This window comes from Larimichthys crocea, chromosome XIII, assembly GCF_000972845.2.
Source record: "Larimichthys crocea isolate SSNF chromosome XIII, L_crocea_2.0, whole genome shotgun sequence".
Classification (NCBI taxonomy): Eukaryota; Metazoa; Chordata; class Actinopteri; family Sciaenidae; genus Larimichthys; species Larimichthys crocea.
Window position 1 is genome coordinate 32,652,872 of NC_040023.1, and position 22,622 is coordinate 32,675,493.

The following is a 22,622-nucleotide window of genomic DNA, read 5'->3' on the forward strand; positions in this document are numbered from 1 at the left end:
ATTCTGCTTTTTTTCTCGCCTTTAATCTGTTTGTACCTGCCTCAGTTGTGTGCTGGCAAATTAGTCCTGCTGTTAATTCACCTCATCTGCCTCGATCGCCGTGTTACATCTGCGATTATAGCACCACAGGGTAAAAACAGATGTATGTGCGGGTGTGGATCTTATTTTATAAAGTTGGAACCTTCTCAATGAAGTGTCCTGAGGTGAATGAAGATGTTTTGTTGAATACTTTACACATACATACAATGTGTAGAGATTAGATGCTTGTGTTTGAAACTGTGAGTGTGTTCGAGGGAGGACAGATGGGCTCTGGTCAGATGCTGTGGATCATTAAACACAGATGAAGGACAGACAGAAGGTTGACTTGCCTCCAGCCTGCTCTCCATCCTTCCATGTCGCTCTCTCTCACCTCTTTGTGTCTCTGGCTCTCCTCTAACATTTACACTAGTAGTGTTATCATGAGCTCTCATATACCTCAATTACCCTGTGACTTCCTTCTTTATTCCCTCTGTATTCAACCTACCTCTCCCTCTCTGCGTCCCCCCACCCTCTCCCCATCTTAGTGGTCAACGTCGACATAGGATGGACGATCACCATTACAAAAGATGAACTTGAAGGTGAGAATGCCGCATTTTTTAACTCCACTGTGTATAATTTTGCCATAAAAAGATGCCATTTAAATATTTTCACGCCTGATTTCAAACAGCCTCTATGTTTTACTGGCACACAGGGCGCTGCCTCCTCGCCTGCAGCCAGCCCCGGTCTCATGGCTTAATGCATCTTCATATTATTTTGCACAACAAGCTGCAGTAATTGTATGGCTGAGGCAATGAGCATTTGTTCCATTTACAAAAGTGAAAAGAACGAGCAGTCCCTGGTTGTGTCCTGGTAAATGCACATAATAGCCCGAGGTACTGTGAATGCCTGTGAAGAGTGCTGATAACCTTGGCGATGTAACTCACAGACGGAGGGAGATAAAGGGAGAAGAGGAGGAGGCAAACAGATTATAAATGTAGCAGAAACACTGCATTCATACTTTCTTTATCCTTTTCTTCGATGGAGGTTCAGAACAGACACGCACGTGTGTGTTTGTGTGCAGCTAAGTTCGATTCAAGCAAACTTGTGAGACTTTACAAAACGCATAACTTCACCCACAGACGCACATTTAAAAATGCTATATTTGAATTTAATTACACTAGACGGGATTCAGATATACATAAGTTACAGCTGAAGTGGAGCAAACTTTTTCCAGCTGCCTGGGGACCATGACTTTGAATTCGATCCTTGTAGACTTGGCCTTTGCTCATCGTAGTGTAGTGTCTTCACATACACTACTGGTCTGTAAATCTAAATAAAAACATTTCATACATAATTCTGTACTCATTATGTTTGAAATTAAACAATAACTATGAGGTTAACATTCCAACTTCCCACTAATTTGAGGTAAACATCAAAAGAACAGATCATTAAATAGCCCCGCAATTAAGCAAAATATATGGGAATTTCACAAAGTCTGATTTGGCGAGGGAGATCGTCGCCTACCTAGGCCAAGTGGTCGGACATTGAGCAGTGTCCAGCCACGACAACAAAAAAGTAGCTCCTGCGTTTTCTCTGCCTCGATGGATATTACAGGAGTTTTTGTAGGAACAGTTGTGGCACTTTTTACAGATTTGTTAAGGGGTGAGACAAAGTTTCTTATCCAACTTCTGCCCAAAAGCATTTGAGCAGATAAAGACACTCTTCTAGTCCATCCTGGTTTAAACTGGTGCTTTAAACTGTATGCAGATGGAAACTGTGTCGGGCCAGAGTTTGTCTTCATTCAGGCTGATGATGACCTGGGGATACAGTAGACAAGCCTGTTAGCTTCTTCTCCAAAAAGCTCAATTTATGCTTGTCCATTTATGTAAACAGTTATAGGCCAAATTAAATTTAACCATACACATCAGCTAATAGCTGAATAGCTCAATATTCAACAGGAACAAGTCCCATGAGAAGACTCATTCACTCGTGTCAGTGTGTTAAAAATTGAGTTGGAGGCCGGAGGTTATTAACTCTAGCGTGGGGGAAACAGCCTGGCTCCATCTGAAGTTAAAGACTACCTCAACCTTTAAAGCTAAAACGCGACACATCGTTTATCTTGTTCAGTCAGTACATAAACAAGAATGTAAAAATATGAAATTGCGGTTTTACAGGGAGTTATTTGCTGGAACTGTTGTTACCATTTATTTGTGCAAAACAGAGACAGATCACCTTCTGAACTCCGAGCTGCATATTTAATGAGATATCGACGTTCTCATCTAACTCTCTGCAAGAAATGTCTACACTATGTCTAAAACTATTCCATTAAATATAACGTATTATAAAAAAATACAAAATACAGCATTATGTGGACAAAGTTTAGGTTCAAACAATGTTCCAGGATTATTTGTTCCAAGGTTCTTGTCTGACTTCTTGCACATTGCAAATACTTTTTGTGTTTCATTTCAGCTGTTTTCTCTCAGTTGAATTAAGGTTAGCTTGACCTGTAATAAACAATTTCACTTTTTGGCCCGAAGTATCTCCTTGGTTCCTTTAGCTGCACGGTTAGGACCTGCTGTCTTATCCTAAAATAAAAAAAGTCCTACACTCTCAATATGGATGCGAACCGGCATCACGCTTTTAAAAATTAAACTTCAGCACTTTTAACCTCACAGTCACGGTTTCATTTCAAATCCGATGTGCTTGACTAGAGAGCTACAACAATGAAAAATGTTTCACTACTTACAGACTGCACTACACACCCACACACAGGCTTACTGCTCCTACCAGATCTCTCATTTCGCTGCACTCTCTCTTTGGTCTGGAGTTCCTCTCTGATCCTTGCTGCAGCTCTGTAACTCTTCAGGGGATACACACAGTGAGACGAGACTTACTGAGAGACAGACAGGCACACAAAATCTGAGCACTTCCAATAGTCCTTGTCACTTGGAGTGTCATTCAAAGTGTGCTGAGTCAAGCCCTTTGACAGCATCTGGTGTACTTTGTATTAGGAGTCGAGGTGATATTAGGTCAGCAAGGTAATTCTTACCCAAATTCGCCAGACAAAACAGGACATTTCTCGAATCAAAAGATGTGAACACAAAGAAAATAAAAAAGCAATGCGCTCTTTGGACTCCCTGACCTTGTTCTAACTTTGTTTTCCCTCTTCCTCCCACCTCCTCCTCCTCCTCTCTTTGCTGTGCAGGTCACGTCAAAGCTCCTTTCCCTCCCACAGACGTCCACGCCTGCGAGGTGAGCGACACCTACGTGGTGCTCAGCTGGACCGAGCCTGAACCCAGAGGCAGGGAGCCGCTCACCTTCTACGTGGAGCGGGTTAGTCTTAACTCCCACACATGGAGACACAAATGTTCTTATCACCATAACTCTGGGGATCTCGGTTGACTACATTTATCTGCTCGCTCCTCACCTAAATCCAACCTCTTTCCTCCTGAAAGACCACATCCAAGGTTTCAGCTACAAATCACTTTACTGCAGCGCTGACCATTTTCCAACACATACTGTATGTTTGAGATTGATTCCTCAGAGCCAGACTTTAGTTTTAGATCATGTCAGTAAGAAATCATCCAGCAGAGACTTGTTTTCAAATACGTAATCCATCACAAGTACTCCAATTTTTGGGGTTGGAAGTTTTATTATTGTTTAAAAGTGATAAAGTTTGGGACAGCGTGGCTTGTTTTGAAAGCTGGTAATTCAAGGACACCTAAAAGTTGGCTGCTATCTTTGAGCTATGGTGATAAAAAGGTTTCCATCATATCTCAGATCCTGGTTCTTTCAACAAATATACTGTTTTAAACATTCGTATACAGGTTTCGGGCTCTCGTCGTCAAATCGCTGTGAATGTTCACCTCAGTGAATGGAGATGATGCTTTTTCTGGAGAACTGGGGGATTGAATTCAGTGGTCTCAAGTGTTGACAATGTTTTGTCATCTATCCAAAAAGCTCTAACGGTTTCTCTTCAAAACTTCTCTGCAGTGTTTTGGACTTGAAATGAACAAAGACTGAAGGTGGGAAATTAGTCTCAGAATTTATTCTAAAAGGACTTATGTAAAACGTAAATGATGTTTAGTTTAAGCTGCTTTAATAATTTAAAAAATGAATGAAAAAAGGTCACTAAGTGACTGAATTTCCCTCCAAATATAAAGTTCACCTCAGCTTTATGAAGCGTGTTTGCATCTTTCAGCTCGTTGTTTTGGATTTGTAGTAAGTGTACTGTTTTGATTCAGTCTCATCAGCATCATCTCCAGCAGCAGACAGCTCTTAGAAACCCACAGTACGATACCTGCCCATTGCCAGGCAACACACAGACACAGTTACTGACTGGCTAGTGAACATAGTGGAGCATTTAGCTGCTTAAAAGCCAGATATTTCCCCTGATGAGTAAAACAGAGCTAACCAGAGACCAACTGTTAACACTAGTAGCCACACACTGGACTTAAAGGTGGAATTTAAGGAGCTCTATTTACAAAATATGGCAGAGTCTGCCACCGTTTTTATTGAGTGTGCCTGAAAGCGCACACTATATGTTATCCACCGCGCTTCTTCCGCTTATTATTCTTACGCCATTCTTTTTGGCTCGCTCGAGTTTTTGTCGCATACACACAAAACAGGTATCAAAACGTGTGGCTCAGCCGGGATCAGTGTGCTATGACGTTTCTAAGAGTTTTGCCACCAAAACGGTTTTGCCAAAAACCACGGCGAAAAAATTAATGGGTGTGTATTGCGAGAATTTTCGAGACCTAGAGTGAGTGATGTCATCACCAGGAGGAAGGAAGGAAAAAAATGACAAAAGGAAGGAAGGAAGAAAGGAAGGAATGACGAAAGGAAGGAAGGAAGGAAAAAAATGACGGAAGGAAGGAAGGAAGGAAGGAAAAAAATGACGAAAGGAAGGAAGGAAGGAAGGAAGGAAGGAAGGAAGGAAGGAAGGAAAAAAAAAATGACGAAAGGAAGGAAGGAAGGAAAAAAATGACGAAAGGAAGGAAGGAAGGAAAAAACAACAAAAGGAAGGAGGGAAGGAAGTAAGGGAGGAAGTAAGGAAAAAAACGACGCTTGTTGTATTAATACTGAATTTACTGAGCAGTGGCAGTACTAATGTATGGGGGCGACGGGGCCAGAGTCAGGCACACTCAAAATTTCTTTAGAAGTTTTTTAGTTTGATTTAATGCAGTGAAATATCCAGGCAAATCAGAGTCTCTGTGGTTGAGAGGTGATATGACACTGTCCCCATGTTCTCTCTAACTATTCTGTGTATTGGGTTTTTCCAGTTGTCTAGTAGACAACATTTCCAATGTGCAAAGCAAGGTGGAGTGGTAGATTTCCAGGTCTGAAGAATGAGTTTCTTAGCAACCACCATTCCTAATTGCAACGCAATCTGCATGTTGTGTGGTAGTTGCTGGTTCGTGAGGCAAATTAACCACAGCACAAATCAAAGCAAGAGGAGGAATCACCGTGGTGTCAGTTTAAGTAGGAATTTGTGGTCTCATTAAAATCAAACAGACCTTGATGTTGCTCTTTCATGCCATGCACTTGATTTTCACTTTCTAAAACCACCTGCGTCTGAAATCGGAGAGTTTCGTTTGGTTAACTCTGGTTTTAACTTATGCAGCAGACGTTTAATAATACATTCAAAGTAATGTCCATAAATTTTGAACCATTTGATTCGAAGCTGAAAGGGATAACAAACGTTTCCAGCATATCAAAGCGTGGTGACCTGTTCTTTACAACAATAAAGGGCCTCGGCTCTCCAATATCAACCCCCCGACATCCAACAGCTCCAATAATCAGAAAACTGCCACAGGAAATAGATTTTTATTGGACTTTATTGGAGTTACCAGGGTAATAAAACTGTCAAATCTGTCAAAGGCATTTGAAATGACTAAAGTCTGTTTCTTCACTTCTGCTTATATAATGAGGGGGAACATTCAAATATCCCTTTCGCCCTTGAGCAAGCACTTAAAATCGCTGATCTCTTTGACGTGTCTCACTCTATTGTTCGGTTTTCCTCCTCAAACAGAGAGTCACAGAAGGAAAAGACAGGAACTCAGAGGAGAGGAAAAGTTAACGTAGATGATAAAATAGAGAAGGTTAGTGCCTCATAATTAGCCGAAACGAATAATAGAGATGTCAACATGAGTCACAATATACCTGCATGTCCGTCTGTCTTCTTGGATGTGTCTTTTCTCTCTTTTATCTACAAATATATTTCTACCTGTTTCATGCCTACCACACCAAACTGCCAATCTTTATTCCTTTTTGCCCTTGTCTGTACGATAAGTGCTTTGCTCCAATACTAGAGAATCGTCGGTTAACTACAGAGTAAGTGACTGTGCAAAATTGGAATGAATTATAGGACTTTTTTTAAAGAGTACTTGGCAGTCTTGGCAGTCCTTCACTCTTGTGCAGATTGAATACTTGAGCATATTTGAAGGATACTGAATAATGAACATGTCCTTGAGATAAATAGTGCTTTTGAAATTATCTTTGTGGTTCTCTAACGCTGTGCTTGGATCAGTCCCTGGCAGGGAACAGTAGCTGGGAGTTGGCCAGTCTGGACATGGTGGTGAACTCTCCCAGATTCCCAGTGTTTGACCTGGTCAAGGGCAAGCAGTACTGCTTCAGGGTGCGCTCCATCAACAAGTACGGTGTCAGCGATCCCTCTGAGCCGAGTGAACCGATCTCCTTGGGCAAGCCACAAGGTGAGAAAATGTGCTACGCTCTGCACCGTGCCCATTTATTACTCTGCCTGATGTAAAGGTTAATTAGATTTTGGAGCTCTGCTTCTCTGTACCTGCTGTAGTTGTGCACACGTTCTGTAGTTTTCTGGGGATTTGTTTACATCCTGTAAGGCCATCTGTCTCATGGGTCGCCACATGCTGCTTTAGGATCACAATGTGTGGAAAGAACAATCGTATATGAAGAGGTCTACGGCATGTTTGATGTGTGTCAGTGTAACAATCTATAATATTGATGTCTAACTCCCTGAGCAGCAGTGGAGGAAGTACTCAGATCCTGTACTCAAGTGAAAGAAGCAATAAAACAGGCTGTACTCTCCCATAATCTGTGGATTGTTTATATTACATATATTTGGCATTTCTGATTCGTCCCCTAACTAACGCAGTCTTGGTGATCATATGTCATTGAATGTAAGCAAAGAAGCTACAAGCAAAGATAAATGTACGGTGGTAAAAGAGCAACATTTATCTCTAAAATGTAATACAACACAAATATTAAGTCACACAGAATGGAAATATCTGACTGTTTGGTTAAATATTTAATAATAAATATACTGACTTGAAGATTTGTGATGAAATATTTATCAGGATGATATTCAAGGTATTTTTTTAAATACAGGAATTTTTAGAACGGTCCAGTATTTTATCTCAGTGTTTATCATCCATCCATTTTCTGTAACCATCTACTTCACCATACCCGGAGCAGAATGTTTATCAGTGTTAATTTATTAATGTGATGTTTATTAACATTGTTGTACTTTGTATTGTGATCTGTCTTTTCAAATGAACTGATGTTCAGCTTATTGGCTGCCTTTTCATGATGATACTGCCCCCACCTCCTCGAAAAAAAGTACCACAATGGATATTAATAGATGTGTGTATCTTTGATCAGAGGGGCCTCTTTTATATTAATAATCAATATCAGTCAAGTCAAGTAGCAGGCGCCTCAAACTTTAAATACAGTTCGGTTCATGACTACATTACTTGAATACTTTCCTACAAAGCTCAGCAGATTTCTGTGCCTCTCTGGATTTCAAAGCTCAGTCAGATTTTTCCAGAATTTAAAGGAAGACTTGAATTAAAATTGAAATAAATTCTTGTAATCCATTTCCATTTGATGATTTAAGCTTTTACCGGATGGTTTTGTTTCTAATTTCAGCTGTGCCGGCTTCGCCTCACTCCGTCATGGCCATCAGCGACACAGACACGTCTGTGCTGCTCCAGTGGAAGGAGCCCAAAGACAAAGACGACATCCTGGGCTACTATCTGTACTACAATGAGACGGGTAAACAAGACTGGAACACTGTCAACAACAAGCCTTTTACCAAAACCAGGTAATAGGGGAGATTTTCTGTTGTCATGTTTCTGCAGGTACTACAGCTGCTTGAGTTCGAGATGCCTGAACCTTGTCTCTCCTCCTCAGATTCATAGTCCACGGCCTCAAAACTCAAGGGGAATATGTGTTCAGAGTGAAATCTGTGAGCCGAGCAGGAAACAGCAGCTATTCAGATCAGTCTCAAGCCATCCTCGTCAAATCAGCCATTCGTAAGTGAACACATAAACAACTCCCGATGTTTCTACTAACTGAGCGCCTCATATACGTGCTACTAAAATATAGTATTTAAATGTTGCATATATCAAGCGGTGCGTCTTTGTGAAAGGCTTTAGAAGGATTTGTTATTCTCTGAGCCACTCACACTAAAGCAGTAAAGAATACAGATAGATAAATGTTGTACTTAGCATCAGAGAGGATTTTTTTCGGTGTAAGCGCAGGTTCGATTAAAGCGAAAACACATATTTTCGTATCCCGTGAGATCAAATAATAAATGATTTCGCCTGGAATGTTCTTCATTCAGGGTTATTCATTTTTGTTCTTTCAGCTCTCTCTGAAAAGCCTTGTGTTTCTTTTCAAAGTTGAAAAACGTGTTATTAAATACTGTGAGTATTCACCCTAAAGAAACCTGAAGAAATTAGTACGCATGGGCGAAAACTTATAATGTTGTACCACAACACTGTTCAAGGCTGCTGGTTAGACAGCTGGTGAAAAGCTACATGACACACCATATGGAAGCGATCAGGCAATGACTGACTGTACAGAAAATGGATACTTGCTCATATCGAGGTTGCTGCTGTGTGGAGATGAGCCTGTTCTTACTTCCTGTGTTTCAGCCTCAGATAATGTGCTCTCTGCAGCCTGCAGTACAGTACAATGATGACTCATTTTTTATGCCATTCACTGCCAGAGTACTCTCTGTTCTGCCACTCAGCCATTACCTGAGGATAAATGGCACGAGTCCAATTCTCACTGAGGTATACGTTTTTATAATATAGAATATGAGTTGAATATTTCTTTCAGTCTCATTTAGGGATCCTTAATATAGACCTAGAGTTATGAATTTGCAACCCGAGGCAGGAGTTGTAGTCGGCGAGGGAGTTATTGTCGTTTCTCGGTCTATTTAGCAGGAATAGGCGCCTGCTGAGTTTCCCTCCTCTATCACCTCTCTTCGATCATTCCTTCTGCTTCTTCCAGATGTTCCTTCTGCTCCCTCTGCCATCGCCATGCTGCTGTGCACCGGATCAGAGATGGTGCTGGGCTGGAAGGCCCCTGCCCGTAATGGTGGAGCCCATGTGCGTGGATACTACCTGGACCAGAGGGAGAAGGGCATGAAAACATGGAGAGAGGTCAATGTCAAGCCTGCCAAAGAGAGGCAGTTTAAGGTCAGTAATGCTCCAATATTAAGGTGTTAACTGTTGGATAGATTGCCACAAACATTCATGGTGCCCAGAGGACGAATCCTAATAAATCTGCTGATGTGTCCTTTTAGTGTCAAATTTTATTTTACACAAATTGATTAAACTAGTGCAAAACTAATAATATTCCCATAAACTAAAAATATTCTGCTAAACACGGTTATATCGCCAGCTTGCCCAGCTCCGGTTCTGGCACAACACCGGCTCCGCTCCCCTTCAGCATTCAGCCTGGAAACCTCCTCGTCCTGGTGGTCCAAAACTCCTGAGTACAGACTCACAGAGCTGCTATCTTATGCATGAAGCAATGCAGAAAGATGTTTTACATAATGCATGTGTGAACTTGTCCTTTTTTTATCACTGACACAGGATGAGAACGAGAGATTTTAAAGACATCTATAAGAAAAGAATCAATAAAAAGTTCTGCAGAAAGCACAACAAAGAGATTTCTCGTCACTACTAACAATAAGCGCTAACTTTTAATGTAATTATAGCAATATAAATTATCTCTACATTTAGAAGTTGCCTCAACAATAATGGCTAATAAGTTCCTTCATCCACATTGGCTTTGTCACTAAGCAACAAGCAGTGTCCATGGAGACCTGGAGGAAAGTTAAATCTTTAACCTGTTTCAGGGAGATTACAGGTGCTCCGTAATTAGACAGTGTGTGAATAGTTGTTTTTAGCTCCTGGAAAAAACAACAACACAAAGACAAAGCTAATTACAATAAGATGACCGTGCCACTTTATCAAGATTAGCCGTACATGTGGTGAAGTTTAAAAGTCTTGAGGGCTGTAGAACACCTTTTGCTAGAGGGTACTCTCTGATGAGAACATGCAGCTCCCCCTTTTGGGGTGAATGAGCAATTTCATCAACCTCACGTCCTCAAAATGTGCAATCTCCACCTCCCACAGGAGCTTTTTTTATGTTGTTATTTAAATCAGGTCGCCGGTTTCCTGGATGCCAGTAATTGGAATATTGATTGTGCAGCAATTTTGTGCCCAGGGCCCCGTTTGTTGTTGTTAAATGTCTTTGGCATGAAAGCTTCGGCAACTTTAGCTGTGAGTCAGACGCGTCGCTGACGCTGCTTCAGTGGAAAAACAGACTTACTTTAATAAAAAACACCAATACAATGTGGAAAAACAGACTTACTTTAATAAAAAACACCAATACAATACTGTCAAAATCCTTCATTACAAGTAAAATCCTGCATAAAAAATGGCCCCTTTTAAATATTCATACTGATGAATCGATGCATAAGCAGCATTTTACTCATGTAGTTGGCCAAGGTGAAGATTGTTCAGGGTTAATCCTCTCTAAAGGTTGTTACAAAACCTTTAGAACAGTACAAAAATAAAGTTCTGCAACCCAAATTTTGCATCTTTAAGTCTCCGACAGAGTCAGTGTCACTTTTATTGGTCAGGTATGTGTACACTCTGGTTACTCTCTATGAAGGTATAGACAGTACAGCTTTTTTTTTTTAAAGCAATAAAATAAGGAGCTTGACAGGTAAATGTAAACATAAAAACTATAAAAATATGTACATATAAACATTTGTAGACAAGATCTGGTGATAGTGCCAAGGAGGCTAAAATAAATATAGTTTATACAGCAGGTTGTTTTATGTACATGAGGTAGTAGATATTACAGTATTTACAGCATGAGTAGAGTATGTGCGAGTGATATTTACATAGTAAAATGTCAAAAACTAAATGTAAACAGTGAGAATAGTTTATAATTGCAGGTTATTGCACAGCTAATGTGGGTCTGGTTTTAAGCGTTCATCACAGCCTGTGAGAAAACTGGTTGTGGTACAGTGTTCTGTAGCGCCTTCTAGAGCTGGAGAAGTTTAAACAGGATGTGTCCGGGGTGTGATGGATCTGCAGTGATGTTTCCTGACTCTGTACATGTATAAACCCTGAATGGAGGGGTGGGCTGCCACTGATGATCTTCTCTGTAGTCTTGACTGTCCGTTAAAGTCAGTTTGTCTGTTGAAACATGCTCATATGTAAGCCAAAAGTAATTAAATCTCAACAATGCATTGTATTTTATATGCGTTTAAACTTAACCTGCAGTGTAGCTAGTATCTAAGCTGTCATATTAATGTAGTGGAGTAAAAACAGTACAATATTTCCCTCTGAAATGTAGTGGAGAAGTATAAAGGAGCCTTAAATAGGCATACGAAATATAAATGAGGTTTTGGGATTGCTATAGGTTTGTACTGATGGAGTACAGGTCATAGATTCAGTCTCCCAACAGCCAAACCAAACAGAGCCATGGACCCTGCACCTCCAAACAAAGCTTGATTGCTCACTGGAAGATGAAGCTGCCAAATTAATCAAACGCAGCCTGTTTGCCATCTAGTGGATGAAAGCTATGCTTCCTCCCGCTTACTTTGGCAGACAACCTTTTGCATTTCTCGAGGTGGACTGTATATTGATCTGATAAGAAGGTTGTCGTTCTAACTAAATGTGGTTAGAGAAGGATCTATAGATAATGAAGGGGGTGGTAGGTGGTGGGAAATTGTTTTTTAGATAGCGATTGCTATTACAGTGAAATAAGCTCCCTCTGGTTGTGTCAATTAGTTGCCCGGGAGGGAGCCAAGAGCAGCAGGAGAAGTTCACAACTGTTCATGAAGGCGATAAGGGCCTTAAAGTCTAAGTGGCTGTGAATAGGGAGATCGATGAACAAGATCAATAAAGCTGAATCCCCTCTCTTCCCAAAGTGTCTCGGGGCTCTGCAAAAAAAATAATAAAAAATGCTGCGGCAGCAACAGCAGAGCAAATACCTTGTAAATGCCTGCTTGAGTCTGGAGGGGTATAACTGTACCACCAGGGAACATTTGCTCCTGCACGATGTGCCAACTGATCTGTGTTTTCTTTAAAAACTGCCAGGATGTCGGTGTGAACTGAGTCATTTTGAGGTTTTTGTGCTGCACTGAACAATGTTGCAAAAAAAGTCCAGAATACAGAAAACCATCATTACATACACACATCCACTCATCTTGCACCAAAATAGGACGGAATACAAACAAAATTAAGTATTTTTCCACAGTATTTTCTACAATTTCCTTTCAGGTTGTGACAGAAAGGAGCTGCAACACACAGAACGTACGGTACAGTTCTGGATGTACTGTAATTTCCACCACAGGTTCAGGTTCAGGCAGGCGAGTAGCACGGGCAAAGAAATCCAAAAAGAGCAGGCACAGATCCAATAATCAGGCAGAAGGTCAAACAGGCAGGTCAGGCAGATTCCAGTACAGGTTTGCAGAAAACAGAATGAGATACAGAGACTAAAGCCAGTAAGCACATGGAAACATGACCTAACAATCTGGGAGTGTGTGTGGAGATCTTGGGCTTAAACGGTGACTGGGCCAGTGGAAAACGGGAGTGTGTAGGTGTGTGTGATAGTTTTGATTGCAGTGGAGAAGAATCGAAACAGGCAAGAAAAAACAAAAAGGCAAGAAGTAGAGAGTCAGTGGAGAACTACAACATAAATCATGACACAGGTGAAGCCCACATTTTCATTTTAATGATATTCTTCTTTGGTCTCCCAGTCCTAGACGAAATCTTTCTGCTTGCCCTTTGCGATACAAGTCCATTTATCCAGACCAAAACAAACTGAAGGCTCCCTTATCGTCATCTTCGATGATGGTGCATCCATACTCCTCTAACACAGTGCAATACCTCCTCCTGGCTTGTAGAAGTCCATAAATTTGATCTGTCCATATAAAGTCCTTAGAGTTTGGCATTTAAGGAGACTTTGATATTAAACATTTTATAACATCTTTACAAAAGTTTTGGATACATACATACCCAACAAACAGAGCAAAACAGAGCTGACGTGGAAGGAGGATGGCAGATGGCACATAAGGTTTCCCTGGGGCACATGGAAAATCACAGGAGAGCAAAGTTACAAAAGAGTTTCCTGTAGCGCTTGTTACTTCTTGGGGTACTACAGAACGGATGGCAACAGATCTGGTGGCATCTGGGAGGAAGAGCTGGTCTTTTATACTGCAGCAGCAGTTTGATGTGAATGAAGAACAGGTGGTGAGGCAATCAAACACCGACAGAGACACTGCCTCCACATGACACAACTGTGCAAGTAAAACATCTTAAACAAGGTGTTAGATATGACACATGACTCAGGACCAAACTTCTGTATGACACTTGTATACGTCCTTAATCGTGGTTTTGTTTGTCTCCAGCTTCAGTAGAGTTAACTGCCTGATATACTCCTGTAGGTTTGCAACCTGTCTGCCGGACATTTCTACCAGTTCAGAGTGTACGCTGCCAACATGGCTGGCGTCGGGAAGCCCTCTGAGGCCAGCGAAGCTTTCCTGTGTGAGAAATGGACGATGCCCGAGCCAGGTGAGAAGAAAAACATCTCAACTGTGTCAGAAACTACTGAAACACACCTGAATATGTGACAGACAGACAGTTTACTGCTAGTATGATTATGTAAACATCCCCTTCAGGCATGTTTTATGATGATAAAAATACTAATAACACAAAGTTCAGTTTCCTGGTTTGAAAGTGACATTGACACCTTCTGCCTCCTTAAAAACATCCAGAATTTTAAACATGCAATTATTTTTAATTATAAAAGTTTAATCACTGGACACAAGACGTTTTCGGCTGTCTTTTCTCAGCACTGAAGGTTTCATGTTTCATGTGAAGGTTTCATCACTTTTGTGTAAGTTGTATAGAAGACCACGATTAACTCCACACAGAAACTTTCTTTTCTTTCCTCTTCAGCAGAGAAAACAGCATTCATCTGTCTTTCTGCACAGCGAAGGTCAAACATCCAAGTGAAGAAACTTTAGAGATTAATCATTGAATTATCTCGTTTTTTCAGAGCGTTGAGAATTTGAACCTTTGCCATGACCTGCAGTTTATCTAGTTTATATCACAAAGAGGTTAGGGAGAGGGCGGCGAGATGCATGTAGAGACTATCCATCTTCTGAAGGTCCCATTACTACACACTACCTCTTTATTTTTATTTCAAATGACGCCATTATGAGTGCACACGGTCATCTCACGACACAATACATCAGGTCAAAATAAAGTACCAGAATAAAAACAGACTCTTTGAATATCAAGCCATTAAAAGTGCACAATGGAGGCGGAGGTCAGAGGTCAAGTACATAACACATTCGCTGAAAAAGAGCTATACTAACGCCCTCGAGTTAGAGGTGGTTAGTGGAATTCATTACGTGTAATATTGTTCCAGTCGGTGGAAAGTATCTAGTGTCCTTGAGCAAGACTCTGAATCCACTGAAGTGTCTCACCGTGTGCGAAAAAAACAGATTACCGCTTCGCATGAGCAAATTTATACAATTTAAACCTCTATTTTACTCACACTTACATTTAAATCAGCAATCTAGCAAAATAATACAGTAACAAAGCCACTATGTCCGGCTCATTCAGGAACATAACAGAGAGGAAGGTCCACACAGCAACCATTTAAGTGACAACTCAACCTAAGCAAACTCTAGAGTATGCTATGGATCTGTGTGCTGATTTGCAGTGTCTCAAGGTTTAGGGCTGTCACAATTCTTAAAATCAGGTTTAGTTTCCTTGGTGGAGAAATGATAGATAATGTTTTATTTGCATTTTTACAACAGCACCTCTTTAGGAGACTGTAAATAAAAGTGGGCTTACACCACTAACAACATCTGCCCACAATGTAATTCTATAAAGTGCTGAACCACTGACAGTATAAACAATGGATGGCATATGCGTGACGTCACTCGTACGTTTCCGACGAGCCGCTTTAAGGCTCAAAATCTGTGACTCTGGCCGCCCTTTTCCATCTACCAGCTAATCTAAATATCAGCAAAGACGTCCATCATCGGGGGACCTGAAGCAGGCTGAATGAAGCCTGGGTGCTCAAACAAGCCATCTGTAACGGCACCAAACAAACATTCTGGTCATTATAAAATATTTTAAATTAAAAATATAAATAATATATTAATAATATAATTTGAACAGGTGAGTTAAATAGTAATTCAGACTCAGTACAGTTGTCATGAACGGGGAAATTAGCTATAGAGACCAAAACTGTTTTTTGTACCAGGCTGTAAACATGTTTATTTCTGCTGTTGGACATTTTAACATGGGGACTTATGGAGACTGACTTATTCTGCAGCCAGCCTACAGGTGGCTGTTTGAGGAACTACAGTTCTTGGCTTCAATTCGCAGCCATGGAGGTTGCCGCTTGTTCTAGACGTGCCGCTCTTTGCTGCTCATTATGCTCATTGTTTTTAGAGTGAGGTGGTTGGTGGAGCATCAACCTGAAACAATAAAAGTGTGTGTGTGTTTGTGTGGAGGGGCATAAGTAGGACTTTGAAAAATGATGGTGGAAACCCCCGAGTGGGAAATATCTTCTTTCAGCAGATCATTTGTTTCCATCTCGCTGTAAACCGTGGCTTTGAGATCTGATAATCCGCATATTTGGTTTAACGCATGATGCCCTCCCTGACGTAACCTTCCTCAGTGGAAAATATGCCACACATACTATCACACATACTCTCGTAGTTATAGTCACTGCAGTACGTGGTGGCCCGGTAGACAGCCCGGCAAATCTGGCCCCGCTCATATCAGTTTCTTGGGACATTAATATTGAGAATGGAGAGAGGCTCTCTCGCAAATGCCACTTTTAAAGCGCACCTCATTAATCTTGGCAAATGGGCTTTCCTCTAAGTCGTTAATAATTTAAAAGTGACTGGAAATCATTAAGCAAATGAACTTCTACGTGCCCGTATGAAGTCAGTGAAGGTAGATTAAGGCAGGTGACTGTAGTGATTTTACTCATATTTCTGGTTTGTTTTGTTATGACTTCATCTGTGAGTCTGATTTGGTTTCATATGGTCACTGAGGGAATATACACAGAGCTATTTTTCTGGTTTACTTCAGTGTGAAATGTTAACACTGCCCTGCACAAAAACATTGACCCTGATACACATCATGTCCACGACCTTTGCTCCTCTCACGCAGGTTGTCCTTATGACCTGGAGCTTAGGGAGGTGAGGAAAAGCTCCCTCGTGCTGCTCTGGGCGGCTCCATTGTATGAAGGAAGCAGCCCTGTCACTGGTTATTTCCTGGAAATCAGTGAGGGCGACCAGTCAGACGACTGGACTGCTTTGAATGAGAAGCCAGTCTCTGACACACATTACAAGGTGAGCGTATAAAAGTTTGCAAGCTTCAATTCAATTGGGATTTGTCCATAATCTGAGCCAAGCCGAGTGCCAGTACTTCATTATTCTCCAAATTCCACCCAGCAGATACTCAAAGTCCTCCAGCATTTCATTCCTTTGTCTTTCTGTGTGTCCAAATGTTTAAGTAATCGATCATAAATTATGACAATGATCAGTAAATATTTCATGTGTTCCTTCATGACTTCCAGGTGTCAGGTCTTCAGGCAGGTCAGACCTACCGTCTCCGTGTGTCGGCTGTCAATGAGGCTGGAGTGGGTTGCGCTTCCCTGCCAACTGAGCCAGTCACGGCTCAGACCCAACCAGGTCAGCCATCATGACTCCAGATATATTAATACTGTAATATAAAAATCACCTCGGAGGCTTGTTGGAGGAGCTGGACCAAAGATACAAGATATAATAATAAGAACATCATCTACACACTCTACACGCTCTAATATCGTCCTGGATATAAAAAATAAACATGATAAGGGCCTTTAATGAAACATTTTGGGAAATATTCACTTTCTTGTTGAGAGTTAGATGAGATGAATGAATTTTTATATATGAAGCTGGAGCGAGGAGACACAGCTTCTTTAAGGTACGTTTACCGCTGGTGGTACTCTACCTCCCTGTACTTGGAAGAAAAGATCAATTCATTTCAAAATGTATTATACTATCAACTGAAAATAAACTATGAATTTGCTGGAATGTAATTTAAAATAAGTGTTTTTTGCATTTGCTGAATTATCAGCCTCATGTTCACATGACACATGAGCTCGAATGTGACAGCTAGGTACTAAGTAGGTAGAGTTATTAAATTAAATTAAAAAACAACAAATTAGCTCTGTTTCTTCAACATTATCTTATATTAGAAATGAATGCACTGCTGTATTTTAACATCTGTCATAATGGTGCTACGTGAAGAGATTTTCTAAGGTGGTGTGACTTGTAAAAAGTTTGAGAAACACTGGCTTGGAAGAAAGGTCAGAAACAGCAAGCCTGGCCTTTAAATTCTCTTTTTTTATGCCCAGAAAACACCCAGAGTCAGAACCCTGTCAGGCATGTGCTCTGTAAATAGTTTTATTTATTAGCTGTTTATTGATTAGAAAAAAACAACCCAGCAGAACGTTTCAGAAACTTGACACGCATTTATAAAACTTGCACAACTCACAGTTGAAGTTTTGACCACAACCTCTAACGCCTTCTAATGTTAAACATGTTCGCATGTCTTCAGCACCATTGCAGACTAAACTGGAAAAAGCATGGGCCACATTAATCGACTCTTTCATCCGCAGGCACCAAAAACGTTGAGATCGGAGTGGACAATGATGGTTTCATATTTCTGAGTTACCAGGCTGATAAGATGAACGACACGAGCGAGTTCCTCTGGAGCAAAAACTACACAGAGGCCATTGATGCCGGAAGAGCTCAGGCAGAAACCAAGAAGAACGGGTACGATTGTTCATGTGCAACATGAAATGTATGTCTTAACTTTGACAGTCTGCCAGGAACAAGTGAGAAAAACACCCAGGCAGGATGTTTGTTCAGCAGTGAACCAAGAAATGCTGTTTTCTCTGCAACTTTAGATACTAAGAGGACTGTGAATAGATAGAATATGACATGGTTTTGTCTTATTTTTAAATAATAAGATGTAAATACGGAGATAACTTTACATCAGATGCAGTCCAGACCAACTGAATTAGCTTTTTTACAGGCATAGAGAGAGCAGAGTGAGCTAGGGAGAAAAGTTTTACAATCTTGCTTTAAGTTCAGCTTTAAAGGCATTGGGTCAATACCATTGGGACAGAAAGTGCTGTGAAGTCAGTGAAAACAACAACTACAGCAGCAAGCCTGTGCTGCAGAGTGGACAAGACGCTCTCTAGATGTATCTGTCTGACTTTGTCTATCAGGTCAGTCCTCACATTCAAAGACGCCTCTGAAGAGGATCTGGGTCTCTACACGGTGAAGATGAGCGACAACTCGACCCTGTCATCCAGCTACGACTTCACTGCTGAAGGTTTGAAAACTTGTCTTGTCCGATTCGCAACTTCACCTTAGGGCGTACCGACAAGAACGCTGTTGAACTTGAAAAAGCCGACAGCAGCAAGAATAGCAGGACTTTTAATTTTAAGGGTCATCAAGCTTTTCTCTCAGGCAAATAATTATGCCCGTCACAACTCACTTCCACAAGGTTACTCGTCCAACTGAGCATATGTTCTAAATCAACTTTTCAGCTTAAAAATAGAGCCATTGTTCTACTCACTGGTACTTTTACAGGGTGCTGGGTCTTACACAATGTGTGTCCTGATCAAAGTTAATTACCTTCGGCTACTGTTTTACTTCGTTGCAGACCTTGAACGACTCAAAGAACTCAGCTGGCAAGTCAGAAATCCACGTATGTACTAAAGACGTTGACCTGTATCATAAAGAAAGTTGCTCGGCAGTATCAGAACAATCTGTGTTCATTTTCTTTTTTTTTTGGGCAGTGATAGCTCTGAAGTCCGGCTGGCAGGTGGAGGTTTCTGAGAAAGGTGGGGTTCGTCTTTGGCTTGAGACGGAGAGTCTGAGTGACGCTGCTGAACTCCGCCTCATCTTTAACGACAGAGAAATCTCCAGTACTCCAGTAAGTAACCCACCGCGCAGGTCATCAGCGATACTGCAGCTTGGAAAGTACGAGCAAGTCACAAAATCTGGTATTCCCAAAAATATCATTTTTATTTTTTTTATTTAAACCTTTATTTAACCAGGAAAGGTCCTGTTGAGATTCAAAAAAACTATTTTTCAGGGAGTCCTGGTCTGTGGGTGAAGAAGCATTATTGATTTACAGAAGTTACTCATTGTTACTCCAGTAACATGTCACCCTAAGGAAAAAAATTCCCAACCTATTGTCTAATGACCTTTTAAAATTAAAGAAATTATACTCAATCTATCACAAGTTATGGCCTCAGTGTTGTCATGGGTAATGAGCTGTGATTATGTTTGAGGATGGTGGAAGTGAGTCCATCTAAGGTAACTTTGAAGACTTACACGTCAGACAGGATATCGCGAAATAACAGGTAATAACAGGTACATGGGCAACAGATGTAGACGACCTGACAAATCAAAGGGAGAAGACACGGGCCGTAAAAGTCTTTTATATGAGCAGACAGGAGGGTGAGCAACCATTCTCAATGAATTCTTATGAACTCTCCTTCACATCTTTCCTTGATCTCGTAAAATTTCTCATCCAGGTCAAAGAAAAGTGTCATTTTCTAGACTATTACTATAACTACAACAAATTAATTATGTTGTTATCTCAAGAAGACAAAGTCTTGATATCTCAAGATCTCGAGAAAATTATTTCGTAATCTCGGGATAACAACTTTTCTAAAGAAACACAAGACACCCTAGGAAAGACTCTTTCAACATAAAATGGGAAATACTAACCCAAAAACCCCAAACCATGACAGAAAGTAGCAAAAATGAGAAAGAAGTAGCCAATATTCTGCAGAATCTTTGTCCCTTTATTTATTTTGTGACCCCCTGTGCTGCCCCCCAGGTTTGTAACCACTGCCGTACATTACAGTAATTTGGTCATGCTGGTTTACATCGTACTTCCTTTGTATATAAAGTTATATTTATATATAACATCAAAGAAACGTCTTCCTAAATCTTATTAAACTTACAGATGTCTTGTAGCTCTACAGAGCTTATCTTGGTGTTTATGACCAGTCACTATGAATCCAAAACAGCTGTTAGTGTTTTAATGAACATCCTGGAGGCAGGCGGGAAGCTGAGGCTGTGGAGAAAAGATGAAGAGCAGGTGTGCGAGGAAGCGGAAAGGTCGAGTGAGCTGAGGGAGGAGAAGGAGCACACATCTGGTACATGTGTCAGATTTGGTTAGATGCCAAAGAAAAGACAGAGCAAACATTGTTAGTCCCTGACATGATATGTAAAATATATTCAGACATATTCATAATAAACATATCTTCTTTTTATGGCATCTGTTGCATACTCGCACTTGATATTTTGTTCACGTCTTTCCAAAAATGACCTTCAGATTCATTCCCTTTCATAAAGCAGCCAGCTATTTGCAAGCAAAACAAACAAAAAAAGCAATTTCATAAACATTCATACCCTATCATTGACAAAATAATGTAATGCTACAATAACAACAACAAACAATGGGGGGACACTGTGATTTCACCAGCCGGGTTTGAAGACCTAAAATAAGTCTACAGTGTAATGAACAAGAAACACAAACTGAATGTGAACAATCCTCCCACGTGCTGGTATATGTTATGACACCGGGCTAAAAATATTCAGCACCCCCGTCAAAGTTATTGAACCGTGCGCTGATGTGTCCACAGAGGAGGGGAAAAAAACAAACACCACGAAGTATATTTATTGTGGTTTCACAACATGTTGTGCGTCTGTGTTTGGCCTCCATTCATCTCTTGTTTTCATTTTTATTTATTCCATTATTTCCCAGATATCAGAGCTCCATCTGAACGGGACTGATTACATGTTATTTCTAAATGATCACAGCTGAGGTTTTGCGAAATTCAAAAAGCCATTTGGCTGATTAGAGCCCTTAGGCTTGCCATACATCACAAATCACATCCAGCACTGAGGGTTTATCAACATGCAAGCCGTGCACTTATCTTGATGAGCATAAAAGCCGTGAAAATGAGCTCAAAGGCTGCTTCCTGTGTGTCTCTGTTTGTTGGCAATGTAGAAATATGTCTTCTACTATGTGCATATGTCATTTCAGACACTGATTTACATTTTATTCTCCCTGACAGACCAAGCATACGTACAGTAGACGTGGCTCACCCATCTGCCATCTGTCTGCCTATGAGCTAATGTGCACTGTAATGCTTGTTTGCAGCACCGTAAGATCAACTTCGACAAGGCCAAAGGTCTGGTGGAGATACTGTTTGAGCAGCTCTCTCGGGAGGACGAGGGCTCATACACGGCTCAGCTGCGGGACGGCCGCGCCAAAAACCAGTTCACTTTGGTCTTTGTGGATCAAAGTACGTCCCTCTATCACCTCGCTGCTGAGCTGTCATGTTGGTCACTGTAATGAAAGATGAGCACAAATGTGGAGGAACAACAGAACAGAGCAGGTCTCAGTGTAAATGTGTCACACCAGCTCATTTTACAGTCATGAAATAAAAACTCCCGTCATGTGACACATTTACTTATATAAGGCGTTAGGTTGAGACTAGAGCCTGAGGACACTGAGGTCATGTTTTCTGGGAACTTTTCCTGGCAGAGTGGAGAAACCTTTAAACATTAATAATAATTATTATTATTTATGTAGCACCTTTCAAAACACAGTCACAAAGTAATTTCTGATCACAATACAACAAGTTAAAAGCAATAAATCAATAAAGATGTGAATAAAATGTGACATAGAACATAAAAAGATCAACTAAAGGCCCTTTTGTAAAAGTCTGCAGCCCTGATTTCCTCAGGCAGGTCAGTCCATCATCTCTAGGCCCTGACTGTAAAGCCTCTGTCACCTCTGTGTATAAATCTGGACGGAGGAACAACCAGGAATGAAGCATCTGAGGAGACATACGCCACTAAAAGATCAGCTATATAACTCAGGGCGAGGTCTCTCAGGGCTTTATAAGTAATCAGTAAAATCTTAAAATCAACTCCAATCAGTGTAAGGAAGCCAGAGTCTGTGTTTTTTGTTTAATATGGTTATTTTTACTAAACATCTTTGGCACTTTTGACCCCAAAGTCCATTTTCCTGCTTTTCCCCCTTTCTGATGTTGGCTCAGCAGTTATTTATCACACTCTGTATATGATCTGCGTGATTCTACGGTCTGATATTTTTTGTGTTTGTTTTGTCAGAGTTTCGTCAGACGTTGGCCCTGGCTAATGAAAAACTACGTGACATCAAGAGAAAGGCTGG

General features: G+C 40.8%; 1 protein-coding gene across 1 annotated transcript in view; it reads left to right on the forward strand.

Moving 5' to 3' along the window:
• Positions 1–22,622, forward strand: part of myom3 (myomesin 3) — a 57,060-nt gene that overhangs the window by 29,730 nt on the left and 4,708 nt on the right. Inside the window, exons 13-28 of the mRNA XM_027287247.1 lie at positions 564–617; positions 3,224–3,351; positions 6,548–6,731; positions 7,927–8,101; positions 8,191–8,312; positions 9,298–9,485; positions 13,760–13,886; positions 16,515–16,696; positions 16,924–17,038; positions 18,010–18,166; positions 18,625–18,731; positions 19,065–19,109; positions 19,201–19,337; positions 20,382–20,574; positions 21,556–21,729; positions 22,562–22,621. Of these exons, the coding sequence (XP_027143048.1) occupies positions 564–617; positions 3,224–3,351; positions 6,548–6,731; positions 7,927–8,101; positions 8,191–8,312; positions 9,298–9,485; positions 13,760–13,886; positions 16,515–16,696; positions 16,924–17,038; positions 18,010–18,166; positions 18,625–18,731; positions 19,065–19,109; positions 19,201–19,337; positions 20,382–20,574; positions 21,556–21,729; positions 22,562–22,621 (2,148 nt within the window). The remainder of the gene's footprint in view (positions 1–563; positions 618–3,223; positions 3,352–6,547; positions 6,732–7,926; positions 8,102–8,190; positions 8,313–9,297; positions 9,486–13,759; positions 13,887–16,514; positions 16,697–16,923; positions 17,039–18,009; positions 18,167–18,624; positions 18,732–19,064; positions 19,110–19,200; positions 19,338–20,381; positions 20,575–21,555; positions 21,730–22,561; position 22,622) is intronic.